General features: G+C 42.3%; 1 protein-coding gene across 1 annotated transcript in view; it reads right to left on the bottom strand.

The window, feature by feature from the left end:
• LOC124253580 (hemicentin-1-like) overlaps nt 1-19,082 on the bottom strand; it is a 118,584-nt gene that overhangs the window by 20,003 nt on the left and 79,499 nt on the right. Inside the window, exons 15-17 of the mRNA XM_046687387.1 lie at nt 8,365-8,547; nt 6,505-6,543; nt 4,592-4,636 (exon numbers count right to left, since the gene is read on the bottom strand). Coding sequence (XP_046543343.1) covers nt 4,592-4,636; nt 6,505-6,543; nt 8,365-8,547 — 267 coding nt within the window. The remainder of the gene's footprint in view (nt 1-4,591; nt 4,637-6,504; nt 6,544-8,364; nt 8,548-19,082) is intronic.

Genomic DNA, 19,082 nt, shown 5'->3' on the forward strand with positions numbered 1-19,082 from the left:
AAAACATCCACTTGCACAGTTTGAGATCGATTGGGTCATTGGATGAAGAGATATTTACAAAAAAACGGGTCCACATGCATTTCATGCCAAACTATAGCTGATCTTGGGGACACCTGGGGATTCGATCTGCCCGGCAAGGAAAATACCTTGTATGTCTTGCACTTAAAAGACAACGTATATGAGCGGGTGTCACTAGCAGACTTCAAACAGCCAGACTGGTTGATGAACATGACCCTCACCTTACCCCACATATCTTTTAAAAACAATGGTTAAGTCTCCAAAATTACAAACAACGGGATCCTTCTCATGTCTTTCACTCCAGACTTTGATGTACAAGTTTTATGAATTCCAGGTAACACGGGCAACATGTTAGCTTCAAACGACGTGGCCTCCTATTAACGGTTTGACATACCCGATTACCAACGGGATTTTTTCGATTCAAATTGACTATCAAATCACACACTACGCTCGTAATAGATGTCTATCTCGCTGACGCTCGTGGGAGGTCAGAACGAACACTTTTGACTGGGTTGATAATACCCTGGACAAACACAATCACCAACGGTTTTGTATCGTCATAAGACCGAGATTGACACCCTTAATAAGCCTCGATGGAGTGCGTGTTATAGAAAAAAATCGATTCATGTCTCGAATATTTACATGTACGATAATCAGCTAAACCTTATCAGCCTCAAATACATATGATCGTATATTAACGGAAAACCAATTAAATACTATTTTATGTAAAAATATATATATACACACACAGGATGGGACTGTACCCAGTCGTGGATGTAGTAGCAAAAACAGTGGAAACCGTAGACTGGTTTCGTTTGCAAAAGATATGCGAGATCAAACAACAAATAGAACGTGAACGCGTTACGTGGTCGGCATAGCAGAAAAAATATCACAGGGCCGCCAATTCCATGGACGGTGTTGACAGCGCTCTGGTTTCAGTCAGCATGGGATTAGGCGTAGCAGGTATCGGGTTATTATACACCATCATGGCCGCACCCGTGGTGCTAGGCATCAAAATAACAGCCGGAGTGGTAGGGTTGATGGGATTGACCCTTAAGTTCATATCTCGCAGACTGCAACGTAAAGCATTGAAATTAGAATTCTACCCGAAGCGAAGCTAAATACGATAGACGATCATATTTCCACCGCGCTCACCGACTTTAAAATCTCCGAAGAAGAGTTTCATTTGGTGCTATCAGAAATCGCAACATATCACAGAATGAAACAAGAGATCGGACCAAGTCTCGTAAAAACGCTGTCATCAGCGAAGACGAGAAAAAGAAATTCATAGAACAAGGGAAGCAACAGGCGCTACAAGCCTTCCTTACGAAAACCAAACAAATTATTATCGGAGAAGATTCATGATAAATTGCTTCGTGGAGTTTAACATCACAGCCGAGTAGACAGCCGAGGCTTAGTGAGCATCCTTGATGATGTTAACAGTGTGAATATATGAGTTAACACAGTTCACACAATATTATCAATGTGATCAGTGAGATGATGTACATAAGTATCAAACATCTTCATTTGCAATGGGGGATTCGATTTACCACATGGGTACATTGTGTGAAGCCCATGTCTGGTATTGCTGGAATATTGCTAAAAGCGGCTCACTCACCTAACAGTTGTGGTGGTTGTAACAATAGATAGAAAGGTAAAAATAGAAAGATAGAAAAGTTAAAAAAAAGAGTAGCAAAACATCCATGGTAGCCACAATTCCCCTAGGGTGAAGTAGAAAGATGAAGGTTGCGCAACTTCTCCCTAGGGGACTTATGTGTCGGCTACCTTTCTCTCACCATGAGAGTGCCCCAAGTCAGCTGAACGCAGTTGATGTGATCCTGATTCCTTGCTACCACCAACGAAACACACGAAAGTTACAAGGAACCCACTGAGGCAACGGTGGGATACGAACAGACAATGCATAGCTGCACGACTACACATCCTAAGTCTGCACCTCAACCGATTGCGCTACCAGGGTCTTGATAGTTACATTTCGGTTTAACAGGTCTATCCTGAGATTGTATCATCCTCCTAAGCTGGGCTCCGTCTATAGGAACGCAAAGGATGTCTTGAACCTGTTTCATAAGCTGAGCACCAGACTTGTAGAAACAGTTTATCACAAATTCTACTTCCGCTTCACAGTTTGGTGTTTTTTTAACCTCCAATAAAATACAAACACGATACTCCCAAGGAGTTTTAAACATGCTGAACACGACAAACAGGTCAATGGACGCTGAAATTTTTGTTAGAAACCACAATCTGTTATTTATTTGCATGTCTAAGCTGATAATAATAACACAAATCAGTCAGTTCACTTCTGCCTTCTCGCTTAGAAAATGTTAGAAGGCTTTTCACCTCAAATAAAGGTCTAATAAAATACAATAACGATGCTGGTTGGTAGTCTAAACACTGCTGAACATGATAAATGTATAGATGGATGCTGAAAATGTTTTTAGAAGCCGCAATCCATGATTTTAGAATCGACATTCATCTGCTTAGAAGGTGAATAAGCTATTTATGGTTTTATAACACTGACACTAGCAGAGCCAATCTGCTGGTATAGAGGATACTGCGTTCAAAACCCTCCCATTGTCATTGAAAACTTAATTTTTTTTTAAAACAAACATTTCACCCTACCAACCCCATGCTCGCTTAAAAGTCAAATATTTTAGAAACTATTCGACCGATTTTCGTCAAATTTTGCATGCACCTCAGTAATTGTATATACAATGGGGCTACGGGATTAAGGACTTCCCAAGGGCTCAATTTAAAAAAATAAATAATTAAATTGAGTCCTTGGGGGGACCTGGTCCCGTAGCCCCATTGTGTGTACTACTGCAGTCAACTCCCTCGAAGACGTCACTGATGCATTATCAAGTTGACCTCCATGATATTTGATGCACATGTATGAAGTTGAAACCAGGTGTCTCTTCTTGATGTTGAGGGGGCGGTGGGTAGCCTAGTGGTTAAAGGCTTTGCTCAACATGCCGAAGATCCCGGGTTCAATTCTCCACATGGGTATGGTGTGTGAAGCCCATTTCTGGTGTCCCCTGCCGTGATATTGCTGGAATATTGCTAAAAGCGGCGTAAAACTGAACTCACTCACTCTTGATGTTGAGAATCCATCCAAGCTGGTGATGAATTGTAGATGTCGTAGGAGGATGTGTCAGTCTCTTTGAGTTTGTATAGAATTGTCGATGTAAGCCTCAAGCACAATGCTGGGCGTGATGTGTTTCATGATGTGATTTAATAGCCATTAGCCGCAAAAGTGCCAAACGGGAGGACCATCCATTGGCAGTGGTTTATAAAAAAGAGAGGATCATCAATTTGGGCAGGATCTTCGATCTGGGTAGATCCACTGATCTGTACAGGTTTGCCGAACTTGAAAGACTGGATTGCCAAATGTCACAATCAACGAAGTCGATGAAAGAGGGTTAGTGAATGCTCTGTCTGTAGACGTAGGATCATAATTGCTAGTTGGTAGAACGGTCAATTGTCAGGAATGGCAGATCGCCAATCAATGAATTTTGCTGATGTAGACAGGATCGCGGAATGTGAAGTCTTCCAGATCACCCTATCCAAATGTACCAGATTCCGATCTTGACAGTTACAGAAGTAGGCTGATGTCCAGTAGTCGAATCATTAGTGTTTGCCAAATGTTGAGCCAGAAGTCAACAGGCTCTGTCACCCTGTTCAGGTTCTTCAGGCCTTGTCTAAGAACCCAGCCATCTGAGTTATGCAAGGACAAGGAGGTAGCCTAATCATGGAGATTTTGTAAACACTATCCAACATTACAGAAAGCGCTCTTCAGCGTAAATGTATTTTAGAAAACATCCCAACCGATTTTGGGTTCATCGGCAAAGTTAAAGAATTATCATTAGTGATTTCATGAAAACCTTATATCAGTGATCAATAATATCCTATTTTTTAAATTCAGTACTCACAGTTATTATCCGATTTTCACATTTCAAAACATACATCACTTAACGCTGTGAATCGCAATGTCGTATTGTTTAAAATTAAAAATTTACGATGAAGCCTATTTTGAAAGGTTATTTTAAGCTCTTTAACTTTGTCTGAGAAAATAGTGGATGGTATCAAGAAACAGGGAATTTCGCGCACAATTCAAAACTGTGAAGTATATTTGTGTGCATGATACATTTAGAATTTTATTGGACTTCAAAGTGGGGGTTGAAAGGGAAGGACTATATATATATGTACCTGTGGCACCCAGGGGGTTAAAGATGCTGAGGCTAGTAACAATGCCAAGCAGCCTCTGACATAAGTTCATTTGATATTCAGATGAGCTAAAACTTGTCTAATGGATGACTGGGAAAAGAAGAAAGCTGCACTTTGTTGTAGTCAGGAGCATGGAATAAAGATCATACTCATATATTCAGAATAATAATAATTCCAAATTAAGAGCCAGAGATGAGGTGAATAGTTCTTCCAAAATGGCATTACCCAGCATATCGCTTTTCAGCTCTGTAGGTAACTGATACATTGTCAAACACTTCTGTATAATGCTTAACTATTCCTAAAATCCATGCATTGCATTTGTAAGTATATTTACCTTTCCTTTCTTTCTTGTTCTTTGACTTCAGAAGGGTTTTATCATCTAAAAAATAAACATTACTGAATGAGTTTGTAAGCCTTTTTTACTGCAATGTACCCCAACACCTTCAAAAATGAATCCCATCATGCACTTCCACTCAAAACCTTATCCCTCAACAGATAAATTGTGCATCTGTTCATGATGGATCTGTTCACCTGGATATATATGCTTTTCATATGAATTCTCCAGAAATACTGATGATAAAACTAGCAATATATATGTACCAACCAACTGATTTTTAAAAACTGGTCTCTTAGAAATATATTTTTTTTAAATTCGGTTGTTTCTGAAGAGAAAGTGTTTACAGTACGAGGAAATGCATTCTAAGAGGATTTAGGAGCATGATCAAGGTCAAGAGAATGTAACATTCCTAACTATTGCTAAAAACAGAGCAACTATGTTTATTCCAGTAACAGTCATAAATAGATACCATGGTGTCTGACAGTAGATAGAATATGACCACAAGTCCATTCACAAGTTTTCATAGTTTTTATGGGTACTCATTAATCACGATAATAGATTACTCATTGATCCTGATTGGCTCGTCACGCCGAAGGCCCGGGTTCGATTCCCCACATGGGCACAATGTGTTAGGCCCATTTCTGGTGTCCCCCGCCGTGATATTGCTGGAATATTGCTAAAAGCGGCGTAAAACTAAACTCAGTCAGTCAGTCATTGATCCTGACCTGACTTGTGTGTCTGTTAATCCCTTGCAATGTGGTAGTAAAGTTAGGACAATACAGATTTGAGAATTTCCATGTAGGGACAATTTAGGCTCCTTAAAAGTCAATGACAATTCAAATTATTATAATTTGTCAAATTAGAAATAGAACTATAATACAATTCATCTATTTATTCAGTGTGGCAAAATGTTGAGTGGGGTTTAACATACTGTAAAATTTCAGTCTTAGTGTGATAAAGTCTTATGCATGTGCTGCTGCTATAATCTGTTGAAAAATACCCAACTTGTATATAATTTTGATGTTTTGAAATGTTCCTATTACTTGTGGAGACAGTAGGCTCTTGTACTTAAGAAAAAACTTATAACTGATGAATTGGTGCCTTGATATGCAACAAGAGGCTATCACCTTTAATTCAACAACATCCTTATCACTGTTTACTTCTTCAAAATGCATAGGTGGAGGCAAGATCAAAGGCAGTGTTGTCCATATTGCTTTGAACAACCACTCTGTCAAGTTGTCAGAAATGCAGAAATTGGTGTACAAGTGACTATGTCTGGTTCACCATCAGGATCAAAGAAAAAGAATGCCTTGGTAAACCTCATAAATATTTTCAATGGTCACCAAAATTCATTGTCAAATCACACAAAGTCTACACTAAAAATAACACTTTCTGAATTTGACCATTCCAAAAGACAACTTAGAAGAAAACACTGATTTATAACACTGTACTCATATTTCCAACAACTGCACAGAGGCTGTGTCCCCACTCTGATTGTGTGTTCATATCAAGATAGGGCTCAAAACCTGTATGATTAGAAAACTGTATTCAACTGTCACTTTCTCTATCGTATAAGCAACATTCTCGTCAAATGAAAAGTCGTTATGACATGACCAATAACTGAGTGTCCTGAGGTCTCTGTTCAGCAAAAACTAGAACTGAGACCTGAATTTAATCAAATGAAACTGATTTTACACACTTATTTGTTTATGATACCTGCACAAGCTACCATTTAATCATTTCAAAACCAAAATCTTACATCACTGGACTAAAGAATAGATTAACAAACAAATCTCTGATAGGCATACACTCGGAAAAGGGAATAAGGCAAAATAAAATTCATTGTGATTTTTCTGTTGAAATGCCTCTACTGTTTATAGGTTTTTCTGAGAAGAGGCTAGAAAACGTACCTTTTGGATTTGCTTTCTTAGCCTTTTCTTTCTTTGCTCCTGTAAAAACAAGAATGTTAAAAATAATGTCTACAGTCCGTTTGACTCAAAAGCAGACCAATGAATTGCAATCTAACTAAAAAACTAATAAACATATAATACTCAATGAAACGCTGATCATAATCAAAACATCAGACCAACTCTGTGTTTTTTTTGCAGAATTTATGTCTTCAAGTTCAGATTAAAAGTTGTTTAACAAACTATCATTAAAATATTGACACAGTTCACTATTTGTTACGAGGGAGGAGTGCAGAGAAAGGGACAGCCACGTGTGCGAGAAAGGATGGAGACGGCACAGCACAGGTGAATGAATCAATAACTTTGTTGGCACTTGTGCACATGCTTCTCGAACACCTGGCTGTCCCTTTCTCTGCACTCCTCCCTCGTAACAAATTCTAATAGCACAATATGCAATGGTTGCCAATGTCTAATCCATTATCCTCAAGAACAGAATGAAGGGCAGATCTGCAGCCTTCAATAACCAATTCAATTGAGCGATGTGAAGCATCAGACTGTAAATAATATCACTTTTTAAGGTACACTGTGTCAGTGGCAGGTCCAACAGTAGAGTGGGAATGCTTGCCCTTTCTTGTGAAGACCTGGTGGTGTCACTGATTTTCAGTGACCTATTCACATAATTGTAAAGCTATTCTTCCCTTTACATAACATGAAATATCTTTAAGAACAGTCCAGACTGGGTATTCTTTTGCACTAACATTTTATATCTATTCTGATGCAGATGTAGCAAGAAATCAGTAACTGTGCATGGTGACTTAGGTATATCATTGAAACCTAAAATGACATTAGCACAGAATCAGCCAAACCAGTTTTGGGCAAGAACAACATCACTGGGTAATTTCTGTCCACGGGAGTCACCACAAAAATATACTGGCCACATAAAGAAACTGTGCACACAGAAAATATAAAGATAGGCAGACAGCGTCTTTATACATAAATAAAGGTGTGAACATAGCAAGTATTGGAGACAATCAAACGCTCATGCAGGTGCCAGGCGACGTGTCGTCATTGATGGTGGCCTATGGACTTCCATTGTGTTACTGCACATGCAGCCCGTGCAGCTGCACACAACATGTGAAACTCAGAAATTGCTGTAATGTCGAATGCTTGATCTCTGGTCATTCAAACGTTCACAAATTCACATGAGAAGTCACAAGCGCATCATGCCAAGATTAACATCTGCTCAACGTCTTGAAGCCATTGGAATGGTTCGAGCTGGCATGAGCCAACAACAGATGGCAGCACATTTCCAATGCCATCGTAACACGATATCTTAGGGAAACAGTAACGACGTCGCTGACCACCCACGTTCTGGGCGTCCCCGAGTAACGACGCCAAGACAGGACAGTTGGATTCGGGTGACTCATCTCAGACACAGGTTCCAGACGGCAGTGACCACATCCCAAACCATTGCCTAGGCCTTCAATGCTCATTTGGTAGCCTCTGTGCGTTGTCGATGCACTATGTGCTTCACCCGCATGATGGTCATGCTCGTTATTAACTTTGTGACTTCGACATGTGACCCCCTCCTCAATTTTGAACTTCTGACGTCATCGTTACGGATATTGTTCATGTTCTTTTGACATGTTGCTGTGGCCCGATACTTCAGCTTATAAAGTGTCTACATCATTTTGTCTTTTCTGTGTTGTATTCCAATTCTGAAGGAATTTTCTGTGTGCCCAATTTCTTTATTCGGCTAGTTTATATCTGACATACAAACTGGCAACAACATAAGTTTACTTGAAGTGTACTTTCAACCAATATGCCAGTACTATTTGCATGAGACCTAAATTTCAGAATTACCTTGTTTTTTAGCCTTCTTATTTGCTGGTTTCTTCACTTCAGCATAGACTTCATTAGTTTTTGAAGCAGGTTTCAGCTTCTTCTTATCCACAGCAGCATACACTTCTGACCCACCCTGGGATCCACTGGTTCCAGGCTTCATGACTTCATCTGAACTGGCGTAGCAGACGTTGTCCTGCATTTCTTTATGTAGACAATCAAGAATCCTCACAGTCATATATGATATTTTAGTAAAAGTTAATCATAAATCCAAGATAATAAGTATGTGCCAAAATGAGGAATGCCTACTGCATATGCCAAATTAGTCAACAGATACTATGGGTGGGAAATTAAAGTATTATCAATCTACAACCTCTAACACTTTTTCTATCATGTTGTGTTGTCTTACTTTCTAGTGGTCTTTATAGCACTCTCTGAAGGAGTTGTCTTTCCTGACAAGCACGGGAAAAGTAATAATTGTTTCTTAGGTACCTTGTTTGAAAGTATTCTGGGATTTCAAGGGGACGATGGCTGGAGGTAAGATTCAAAGAATTATTATCATTGTTCATAACACTTCAAAATTCTTAAGAATACATCCCCTAACACTTGATAGCTGAATCCCACATAGACTTGATTGGCCCAGAGTAGTAGGCTAGGAAGACAACCATATAGTGTACAATTCTAGATGTTAACTGAAAAGAATAAGAAATATAGGTATGTCTTTGGTTGTTGTATTGGCGTGTGGTCCTGTGCATAGTGCTCAGATCACAAATCAGTTGAATGAACTGTTTGAGAGACATTCTAGGAGTTGTAAGCAATAGGAATGACAACTTCTTTATTGTATAATGGCGATGTTTCAGTATAGATACCTCAAGGGTGAAAACAGTATAAGTATGTATACGGAAATGTTGCCATAAAGAAGTTGATCATCCAAAAAGACTTGTCATTCTTAAATCAGTTGAACTTTGCAACATTGAGAGAGTGGAGACTTCTTGGATGGGTGACTGTGTTTGGCAGCTTGACTCCTGAGACTTTCAAGGACTTCAGTCCTGACCCACAACAAAGCACATGTGATACATGGTCTCATCTCAGGTAAGTGAGGACCTTCAACTTGTTCGAAATTGCCTCTGTTCACCCAGCAGGAAACGGGTACCTGGTGGGACAAGTCATGTGACTATTAACTTTTTAGTGCCTCACAGGATGCTTGGGTTATCCGGGGTGATAATAATCAGATTGTAGTGCTTTGAGAGTGCCCCTCAGTGGTGCCTTTATTATTATTATTTATGTTTTACAGATTACAGATATTATGCAGCATAGAGGGTTAGGGTGATCCTGGCACAGTCAGGCTGGTAAGGCTCATCATCAGCTCAGGGCCCTCTCCCCCTCTACACGCAGGCCAGACAGCGAATGGAACTTCTACCAGGAAACACTGCCTAGTCGGACCCACCAAGAACTTTCCAGAGAATATGTAGACTCCCCAACACTGCAGCCTTCTGCATTACCCAGAGTGTCAGAAGGGCTGTGCTCCCGGTAGAGAACCCGGGCACACACCTGATCTGCGCCAAGAGATCAGGAGGTACCAGACCAAGAGCACCGAGAACAATGGGGAGCCTGACGACAGTGTACTTGGGATGCAAGCGAGACATTTCAAAGGCGAGGTCCGCATATTTATCATGCTTTTCCTGAATCTTGTCAATCACATTGCTGTCAAAAGGGACAGAAAATTCAATGATATAAATAAATTCATTGGCTTTATCAAAAAGGACAAGATCAGGTTTGTTGGCAGGAATTCTTCTGAGGCTGTATATAGGCCTGTTCCACAAAAGTTTGAAAGCATCATTTTCCATGACGCCCTGGACATGTTCAGGGTTGTACCATGGATGGACCTCGGAATCAAAGCCCCAGGCATGGCGAAGATGGTAATAAAAGCAGCGAGCTATGCCATCATGTCGTTTAAGATATGCTGTTTGTGCCAAGGAAGGGCATCCACTGACAAGGTGTTGGACAGTCATTACACAGTCGGCATTTCCTGTTAATATTTTCTTTAAGAATCACATTTTGGCGATTACAAGTGGGAAGTGACTGGTCCTGAGCAGCAAAAAAGAAGCCCTTAGTTTCACATTTGAGACCAGCCGACTTCATCCAGGCGAAGGAGTCGGTGGGATTGCTATTCTGTTCCACACACTGCATGTACACACAAAGCAATGGCTTCTCAGAAGGCTTATCAGAAAGCTTCTCCACAAAAGACCAACTCTGGGCAGACTTGGTGAAGGACTTAACCTGGTTTACTCAAATCGCTGTACCATCTAGCAGTACATCGCCATCAGCAAAATCAACCTCAAATTTCAGATTCTGTCCAACAACCTTGGCATGCTTAAAATAGCTGTGGAATTCCTTGCTTTCATCATGAGTCTTGACATGCATCACCAGAGGATCATCCAATAAATAAATATGTGCAAAAGTACACACAAGAATTCTATCATGAAGAGCCTCCACATTAATCAAACCCCGACCTCCAGAATTGATTGGCACATAGAGAGGAACGAGGGTGGTGGGCTCTGTTATCAGACATCATCCTTCTGGTCAGGCGGTCAAGACTCTGGATGTCTTGTTTTGTCCAATCAACTACTCAAAAGGAATAGGAGAGGACTGGCACAGCAAAAGTATTGACCTTGTTTTGAGCATTTAGCTCTGACCTCCATATTTTCTTTAAACGAGATTTGTACTCAGCTCGAAGTTTGTCTTGAATCTGGGCATTCTGGAGCTTGTCTCGAACTTGCATTCCAAGATAGGTGTAGGCCTGATCTTCCACAAGATCAACTCCTCCCCCCTTGTAACTTGACCGATCCATCATTAGTTACCTTGCCACGTTTCAAATGAAGAGTATTACATTGTCGAGTCCAAATGTCATGTCAATATTGTAAGAAAGGGACTCGACAAGGAGAACCTGTTCTTTCAAATTGGTATATCCTTTGGCAAGGAGCTCGATGTTATCCATGTAAAGGAGATGAGTAAGCAGTGTTGGGGATCTGTGCTGAGGAGGTCCGGGATACTAACCCTCCTCTCTGTTGAGCAGGAAGCTCAAAGGATTTAGAGACAAACAAAAAAGCAAAGGACTGAAGGAGTCCCCCTGGAAAATTCCCCTTCTGATTGGAATAGATTCCGAAGTCTGCACCTGCCCTTGCAAGTACATCTCAAGTTGAGTTGACCAGCAACTCATTAAAGACTTAAGTAAATCAAGTAGTCGCTCAGGGAGGTCAATACACTGAAGAGACTTCAGAATCCATTTGTGAGGAAATGAACGCAGGCTTTTTTGTAGTCAATCCAGCACATGGAGAGGTTACGGTGATATGTTTTAGCCTCTTCCAAAATTATTTTCTGTACAAGAAGTTGATCCTTGCACCCCCGACATCCCTTTCTCGACCCCTTCTGCTCTCTGTAAATTATTATTATTGTGACAACTCCGGAGAACATCTCTTGTTTCTGTACTTAATGATTTGGTGGACCATGATGTAATTCTTGGTTAATGATGGTGTCACTTCCACAAATGGCACATTTGATGACGTCACTCCGTCAGTTCCGGTCTGTATTTCATCCACTCCAGGAAGACAAAGTGTTATCCCAGCTTGGATATGACTCGCTTCTAAGTTTAGAGCTGTACTGCCTCCAACACTGCAGGGCTGTCAGACACAGCTCAGGTCAACATTAACTTGCAGTGTGAGTATATCTTATGTGTGTGAGAATGAGTTATCTTAAAACCAGGAACCTCCTGTGAGTAATGATAACACAGGAGACTGCATGCTGAAATCCTGTGTGGGTTTTCATAATGTTAAAAACAAAACTTCACAATTTGACATCAGATTTGTTCAGCAATATTGCAGCAATCCTGTCTGTAAATAATCAAGAAATGACCAGACAATCCAGTGATTGACATCATGAGCGTATTAGGATATGATGAGTGCGGTCTGTACATAATCATGTCCATGATAGGTCTTACCACCCATGAAAACTTCATATGCCAGACAAGCTTTTGTTTGGATACTTTAGTACTCACAAGTGAGTGCTAAAATAAACTAAACATTTTTCAGATACTAGGATCAGCACATACAAGCAAAAAAGTGACAATTTACCCAACCGTAGCATGTGCTGATACATATGGCATGATGCTGTTATTAAAATTAGTATGACGTTAACTAATTCACAAGAGTATTGGATATAACAGGTGTAAGGCATTCTGAGAATTATGCCATCTTTAGCCATTTGGCTTCTGATTTCATCCAATTTCCTACGGAAGGATATATAGTAAAATGTAATTTTCTGAATAAAATTGATATTTTATACTTATCCTGACTCATGCTCTTTTTGCTTGTCTTCTTCTTCTTGCGAACATAGGGGAACACTTGTATCTCCCTGGGGCGGTGGGGTAGCCTAGTGGTTAAAGCGTTGGCTCGTCACGCCGAAGGCCCGGGTTCGATTCCCCACATGGGCACAATGTGTTAAGCCCATTTCTGGTGTCCCCCGCCTTGATATTGCTGGAATATTGCTAAAAGCGGCGTTAAACTAAACTCAGTCAGTCAGTCAGTTGTATCTCCCTAATTGAAGCTCCCTTCAATGTAAAATCACTAAATAGTACTCACCAAGAGTTGCCTCCCTCTAGCCAAATGCGTGGGAACGGAGGTGCCACCTCTGCCCACATGCTTCACTCTCTCTTTTATAACGAGCCCAACACTTGAATTTTCAGGGAAATCCAAAGTGTTATGTGGGGAGGATGGGAGGGCTTACCTCATGAGTCAGGATAAGTATAAAATATAAATTTTATTCAGAAAATTACATATTTTTCCTTATCCTGACTAATGCTCTTTTTGCTTGTAGAATCCTACGGAAACGTAGGTGGGAAACAGAATACTTTGGATTTTAATAATTAGTGATTTATAAATGTAATAACCCCTACGGGAACTTCATAATGGCACTGTAATTAATATAATTCCTGCTGCTAAGTTCTACCAGCTGCCATAGATGAGGTACTACATTATATAGATATTATGATAATAAAAGTAATAGTATAAGGCGACTCCAAAGTGGAGAAGCGACCCAATGTACATACAATATCAGTACTGGGCTTAAGACTAATGTAGACTTAAGATATATATATATAAAATAGCACAAAACTCCGTAGAGTTATAAGCTAGATAGTACTGTTATGATATATACAGTAATAATCTCGTGAGACTATGTCTCATCGTCTACGAGGGACTGTCAACTGCTGTACGAGGACCATGGGACCGAAATGGTGAATACCTGAGACGTCCTCGGTGGTGATATCTCTCAGATAGTGGTTGGCAAACACCATGTCGGATTTCCAAAAGCAGCCCTCCATAATGGTATTCAATGAGCAATTCCCGTGTAGAGCGAGTGTTGAAGCCAGTGCTCTAATTTCATGTGGATTAGATGCTCTTGGAGGGTCGAGTCCTGCAGCCTTGTAGGCGCGAAGTATGACAGTTCTGATCCATATCAATATCGTAGTACGCGAGACTTCGGTCTGTGTCGCTGTCGATAGAGGGATGAATAACCGCTTGAGTTGTCGTCGCCTCGTTTTGGATCGTTGTAGATAGATTTTGAGTGCTCTGACTGGGCATAATGATAGATCAAGTGTATCATGAGGTCCGAGAATTGAGGAGAGTGAAGGGACATGGAATAATCTGTCTGGTTGACCTGGCAATTGATTCTTGGCGATGAAATCCCAGCGTAGCCCCATATGCACAATGTTTTGATTGTCATCGAAACGTGTTCTCTCATAATCTAGTGCGTGAATTTCTGACATCCTGGCTGCCGTTGCTAGAGATAACAGGAACAATGTTTTCTGTGTCAGAAATTCAAATGATGTTGATTCCAGTGGTTTATATGCCTCACTTGTGAGGTGTTGGTGCACTATATTTAGATCCCATGCTGGAGCGCAAAATCTTTGTTTCTGATCCTCCAATCGGAATGAACGTAGCAAGGCCAGTAACTCTGGTGTTTTGGTTAACTTGACACCTGTTCTCATAGTTATCACAGAACTTAAAGCTGCGAGATATGTTGACAATGTTGAGCCTTTTAGACATTTAGTCTGTCGTAGGTAACATAGGTAGTCAGCCACTTGTGGATGTGTAGCGTTTCTAGCTGTAAATCCCTTTTTAGCAGCGTATGTTTCAAAACTGTGCCACTTGTCATCATACAAGTTGCGCGTAGAATTGCGTAAAGCAAGCGTGACTGCTTTCGCCGCTCTGGCTGAATAACCTCTCTTGTTTAGACACACTTTAATACAGTCCATACGTGAAGTTGGAATGCTTCTGGATTTCCGTGCGCTTGTTTGGTGTGAGGATGTACTAGTAGATTCGAGCGCTTTGGTAGTTGTAGTATTGGTTGTCCGATTTCTTGAATTAGAATTGGAAACCACGTTCTCCCTGGCCAGTAGGGCGCGACCAAAATCAGTTGGAGGCTCCGAGTTTGCTTAATTTACTGTAACACCTTTGGGATTAACGCTGGCGGCGGAAACGCGTACGCGTTGAGGCCTTCCCAGGATATGCTTAGTGCGTCCGTTGCCCATGCTTGTGGATCCGGGACTGGTGATACGAATGTTGTTAGCTGATTGTTGAAGCGAGTGGCGAATAGGTCTACTAGCGGAGCTCCTATTTCCTTGATAATTTGTGCAAATATCTCTGTATGGAGCATCCATTCTGTCGGTGACGGTAGATGTGGCCGAGAGAGTGCGTCTGCTAGAACATTCTTGGCTCCGGGAATGTGACATGCTCTGACATGTATGTTGAGATCGTCGATTAGATTGAACAGTTGAAAACATAGAGTCAATAGGTTCAATGATCTCGTTGAGCCTTGTTTGTTTACATAAAACGCCACTGTTGAGTTGTCTGTGTGAATCATTAGATGCGCATTCTGTAGAATGTTGCTCCAATGTAGTAGGGCGTAGATTACTGCTTGCATTTCTAGCATGTTTATGTGCAGTTTGCTCTCTTGCTGATTCCATAACCCTGATGCCGTCCGGTTGGAGAGATGAGCTCCCCAATCTTGGAGCGACTGCGTCTACATAGAGATGGGTTTTGAATTCCGGCTCTGTTAAATAATGCCTTCGCAGACATTCGACCTCTTGGTCCACCATAGTAGATGGGGTCTGACATACCGGTAGACTGAATGGTTGTAGGTCGTCGAGATGAGCGTTGATGAGGACCTGTAACGGACGTAACTGTAGTCTGCCTCTGACTGTCATGTCTTGAGCTGACGTGAGGAGACCCAACAGACTCTGCCATTGTCGTAGTGGTAGCGGAGAGAGTAAGGCTTGTGGGATGGTCTGTTGGATCTTGAGCCATCGGTCCTCAGGTACGACCATACGATTCTGTGTTGTGAGAAATCAAATGCCTAGAAATTGCAGATCTTGCGTAGGTTCTAGGTCGACTTGAGTAGATTTACTAACCATCCTAGCTGTGTTAGTAGCTTGATGATGAAGTTTAACTGTAGTTTGAGACTCTGTGGATCTTGATCCACTTGTATCCCGTTGTCGAGGTAAAACGCACTGCGTAGCCCTAGGCGATGTAGGTAAGTGATGATAGGTTTCGTTACTCTTGTGAACAACCAGGGGCCGATGAGATTCCAAATAGCAGTACTCTCCATTGGTAATGCAACCCGTCTAGTGTAAACCATAGGTATTTCCTCGAGTCGGGATGTATCGGGATATGTAGATAAGCGTCCTGCAGATCTATACTGGCCATGTAGTCCATGGGACGAACTAGGTGCCGTAGTTGAGGTAGATGTATCATGCGAAACGTTGGTGGTTTGCGTAGATAATCTCTGTTGAACGTGCTCATGTTGTAGATGAGTCGAAACTTTTCCTTGGAGTTTTTCTTGGGCACTAGGAAAACTGGGGAGTAGAAGCCTGGTTCGATGTTTACTTGATCCAGTACTTCTATGGCCTGCTTGGTTAGGAGTGATGACACAGCTTCTCGTAACTTTGGTAGTTGTTGAGCCTGGAAGTCGAACCTTAGAGGGTTGACTGTAAGCGGAGGCGTGGCCTGTAGTTGGATTCGATATCCATGTTGTAGGATGTTGGAGACATACGGATCCTCTAGAATTCCCCAGTTCTCCCAGTGCAGTTGAAGGCGTCCACCCACTTGTGATGGTTGTACTGGAACGGCTGGGGGTGGAAGACTCCAGTCGTTCCGAACCTGTCTTTCATCGTTTATAATTGCGGGAGCCTCTGGGTGCCCTGCCTCTTCCAGATCCTCCCCTGTAATTGCTGTATGGGCGACGAAAAGATTCTTTTCCTCCTCTTGAGCTTGCCATCTTCCTGTCCCGTGCTCTCTGTAGGCCGGTGAACTTTGATCTTCCTGAATATCTCTGCGATGTCTGCCTGATGACGCTAGCTAGCGTATCCATCGACTTTATCATAAGGACTTCCCTTGAGTCCTTAGTGACTTTCTTAGATACTTTATCTATCCCTCCATCGAAGATTGATGACGTTGACCACGGGGCTGTATAGAGTGAAGAAGTAAACTGTTCACCCCAATTACAGGAGGCGAGGAGACCTTGACGACGAGCCATAGTTATCGCTGCGGAGACTGATGTAAGATGATCCGTTAAAAACTGCTGGTCCTTCTTCTGCATGAGGAGGGCCGAGTATATCATTCTGTCGTCTTCTGATGTAGAATCTCGGAATCTGGTGATGAGAGTTTCATTAACCGTTCTTGATCTGTTAAGGCCAAAGAACATTCTTCTTGTCATGGTTTCCATCTGAACTAGCTTGCGGTCGTCTATCTTGTACATCTTAGACTTGGCATCGTTGAAGTTATCGTCGATTTCTTGTGCCTTGAAAAATGGGTGCATATTATGGGCTGAAAACTTTTTGGCGTTGAACTGAGGCAAGTGAGGCGTCTGGGCTTTAGTGGCTTTATGGAAGGCTGCATCCAGATTCTTAGGGACCACTCCTATCGGGTCGATCGGAGGCAAGGTGATTGTATCTGCATCGTCCTCTCTCATGAGATAGGTGTGGGCCGTGTTCTCGTTCTTGGAAGGTAAAGATAGGTCCAGGTTGTTAACCATCCAGTAGCGTATTTCTGCGTTGGAAAATATGATACCTCCATCATCTTCTGTAAAGGGATCGCAGATAAGATGTTGGTGCTCTTCCGATGGTGACTGAGGTGGAGTCCTGTATACTTCTACAGCTCTGCAGGGTAACGTCAACGGAGACCTGTCTGGGGATTTCCGTGAAGACTTGTGAGACGAACGACGTGGTGATCTGAGAGTAGATCGACGAGGTGAACGACGAGGAGATCGACGTGGAGACCGCGAGGAGATTGACGTGGAGAACGTCCTGACGAGCTGCATCTGTATGGTGACCTTCGCGGAGATCTATGTGGTGAACGTTGATAGCTTCGCGAAGCTCTCGGTGAATCCCTCGATGACCTTCTAGACAAAGATGACTTGGAGCCTGTAACTGGTGCCCTTCGCGAAGACCTTCGCGAAGCTTCATCTGAGTCCGGTCCTGGGGAGTGACGACTTGACCTTCGCAAAGGCCTTCGAGTCCGAGTCTGGGGATGAGAGAATCTTCCTTTCGCGAACATCCTCGCGAGCGTTGATCATCGGAGTCTGAGGTGGGTGGCGATCTAGTTGCCCTTCGCGAAGGCCTTCGCGAATCCTGAATATCTGGGTCCTTCGTGGAGGTGGGCTGTGACGACCTTCGCGAAGGTGGCTTCGTAGTAGTAGCTTCGCTGACAGGGGGTCCCTCTGATGTGCTGTCTACGTTGGAGCCTTTGATAAGCGGTCTTCCATCACCTTCATGATCTGACGCATCAGGTCGTCTGGGACCGTCTGCGATGAAGTAGTTGCTGCCCTCTCTGCGTTGGTAGCGACGGGACCCTCAGGAAGATCATCGGACATCGGCGTTGGTACATCAGGCTGCGTGCTGATCTGCGCTGATGTCACTGTTGCTGACACTGGTTGTTTCTTCCGATGTACATCAGGTATGATGATCGGTTGATCATCATACAGGCCCAATTCTGCGGCGGGACTGCGTCCCACGCCTCTCCTCCGAGGGTAACTCTAGCGGAACACCAGACGGGAGGGGGTCGTCCGACAGCAGTTGACTGGAGAGGGGTTCAGGTGTATCAGCCATGGCTAAACTCTGCTTACGTGACCTATCTGCTGCGCGTCTCAAAACGCAATGTAAATATTTATTAAAGGCAGAATTGGATAAATTAGTACAGCAACTGCAACGTGAAGAAAATGAACATGGCGCAGTACAGCTAGGGCATATTAAATGCGGATCAGCAGCAGAAAAACGTAACCTGCAAACAGTACAGATTTTCATCAACGTAATCTACTGAACAATCACGGCGTCCCTTGAATAAACAGTAGAAACACGAATAAATATCAATACATAATGTTGAAAAGATACTAGCTAAACCTCTATAGATGACTATAAGAGGTAACTAACTAAAAATAATCAAAGGATATAAAGTGTAGGGAGACACAGGCGCTCTCACATCCTGCTCACTGGGCGAAGGAGAGAGTGAAGCATGTGCTGGGGAGAGGTGGTGCCTGCGTTCCCGCGCATTTGGCTAGAGGGAGGCAACTCTTGGTGAGTACTAATTAGTGATTTTACATTGAAGGGAGCTTCAATTAGTGAGATACAAGTGTTCCACTATATTCGCAAGAAGAAGAAGAAGACAAGCAAAAAGAGCATGAGTCGGGAT

The sequence above is a fragment of the Haliotis rubra genome, unplaced genomic scaffold (assembly GCF_003918875.1).
Source record: "Haliotis rubra isolate DU_JTF1 unplaced genomic scaffold, ASM391887v1 Scf545, whole genome shotgun sequence".
Taxonomy (NCBI): Eukaryota; Metazoa; Mollusca; class Gastropoda; order Lepetellida; family Haliotidae; genus Haliotis; species Haliotis rubra.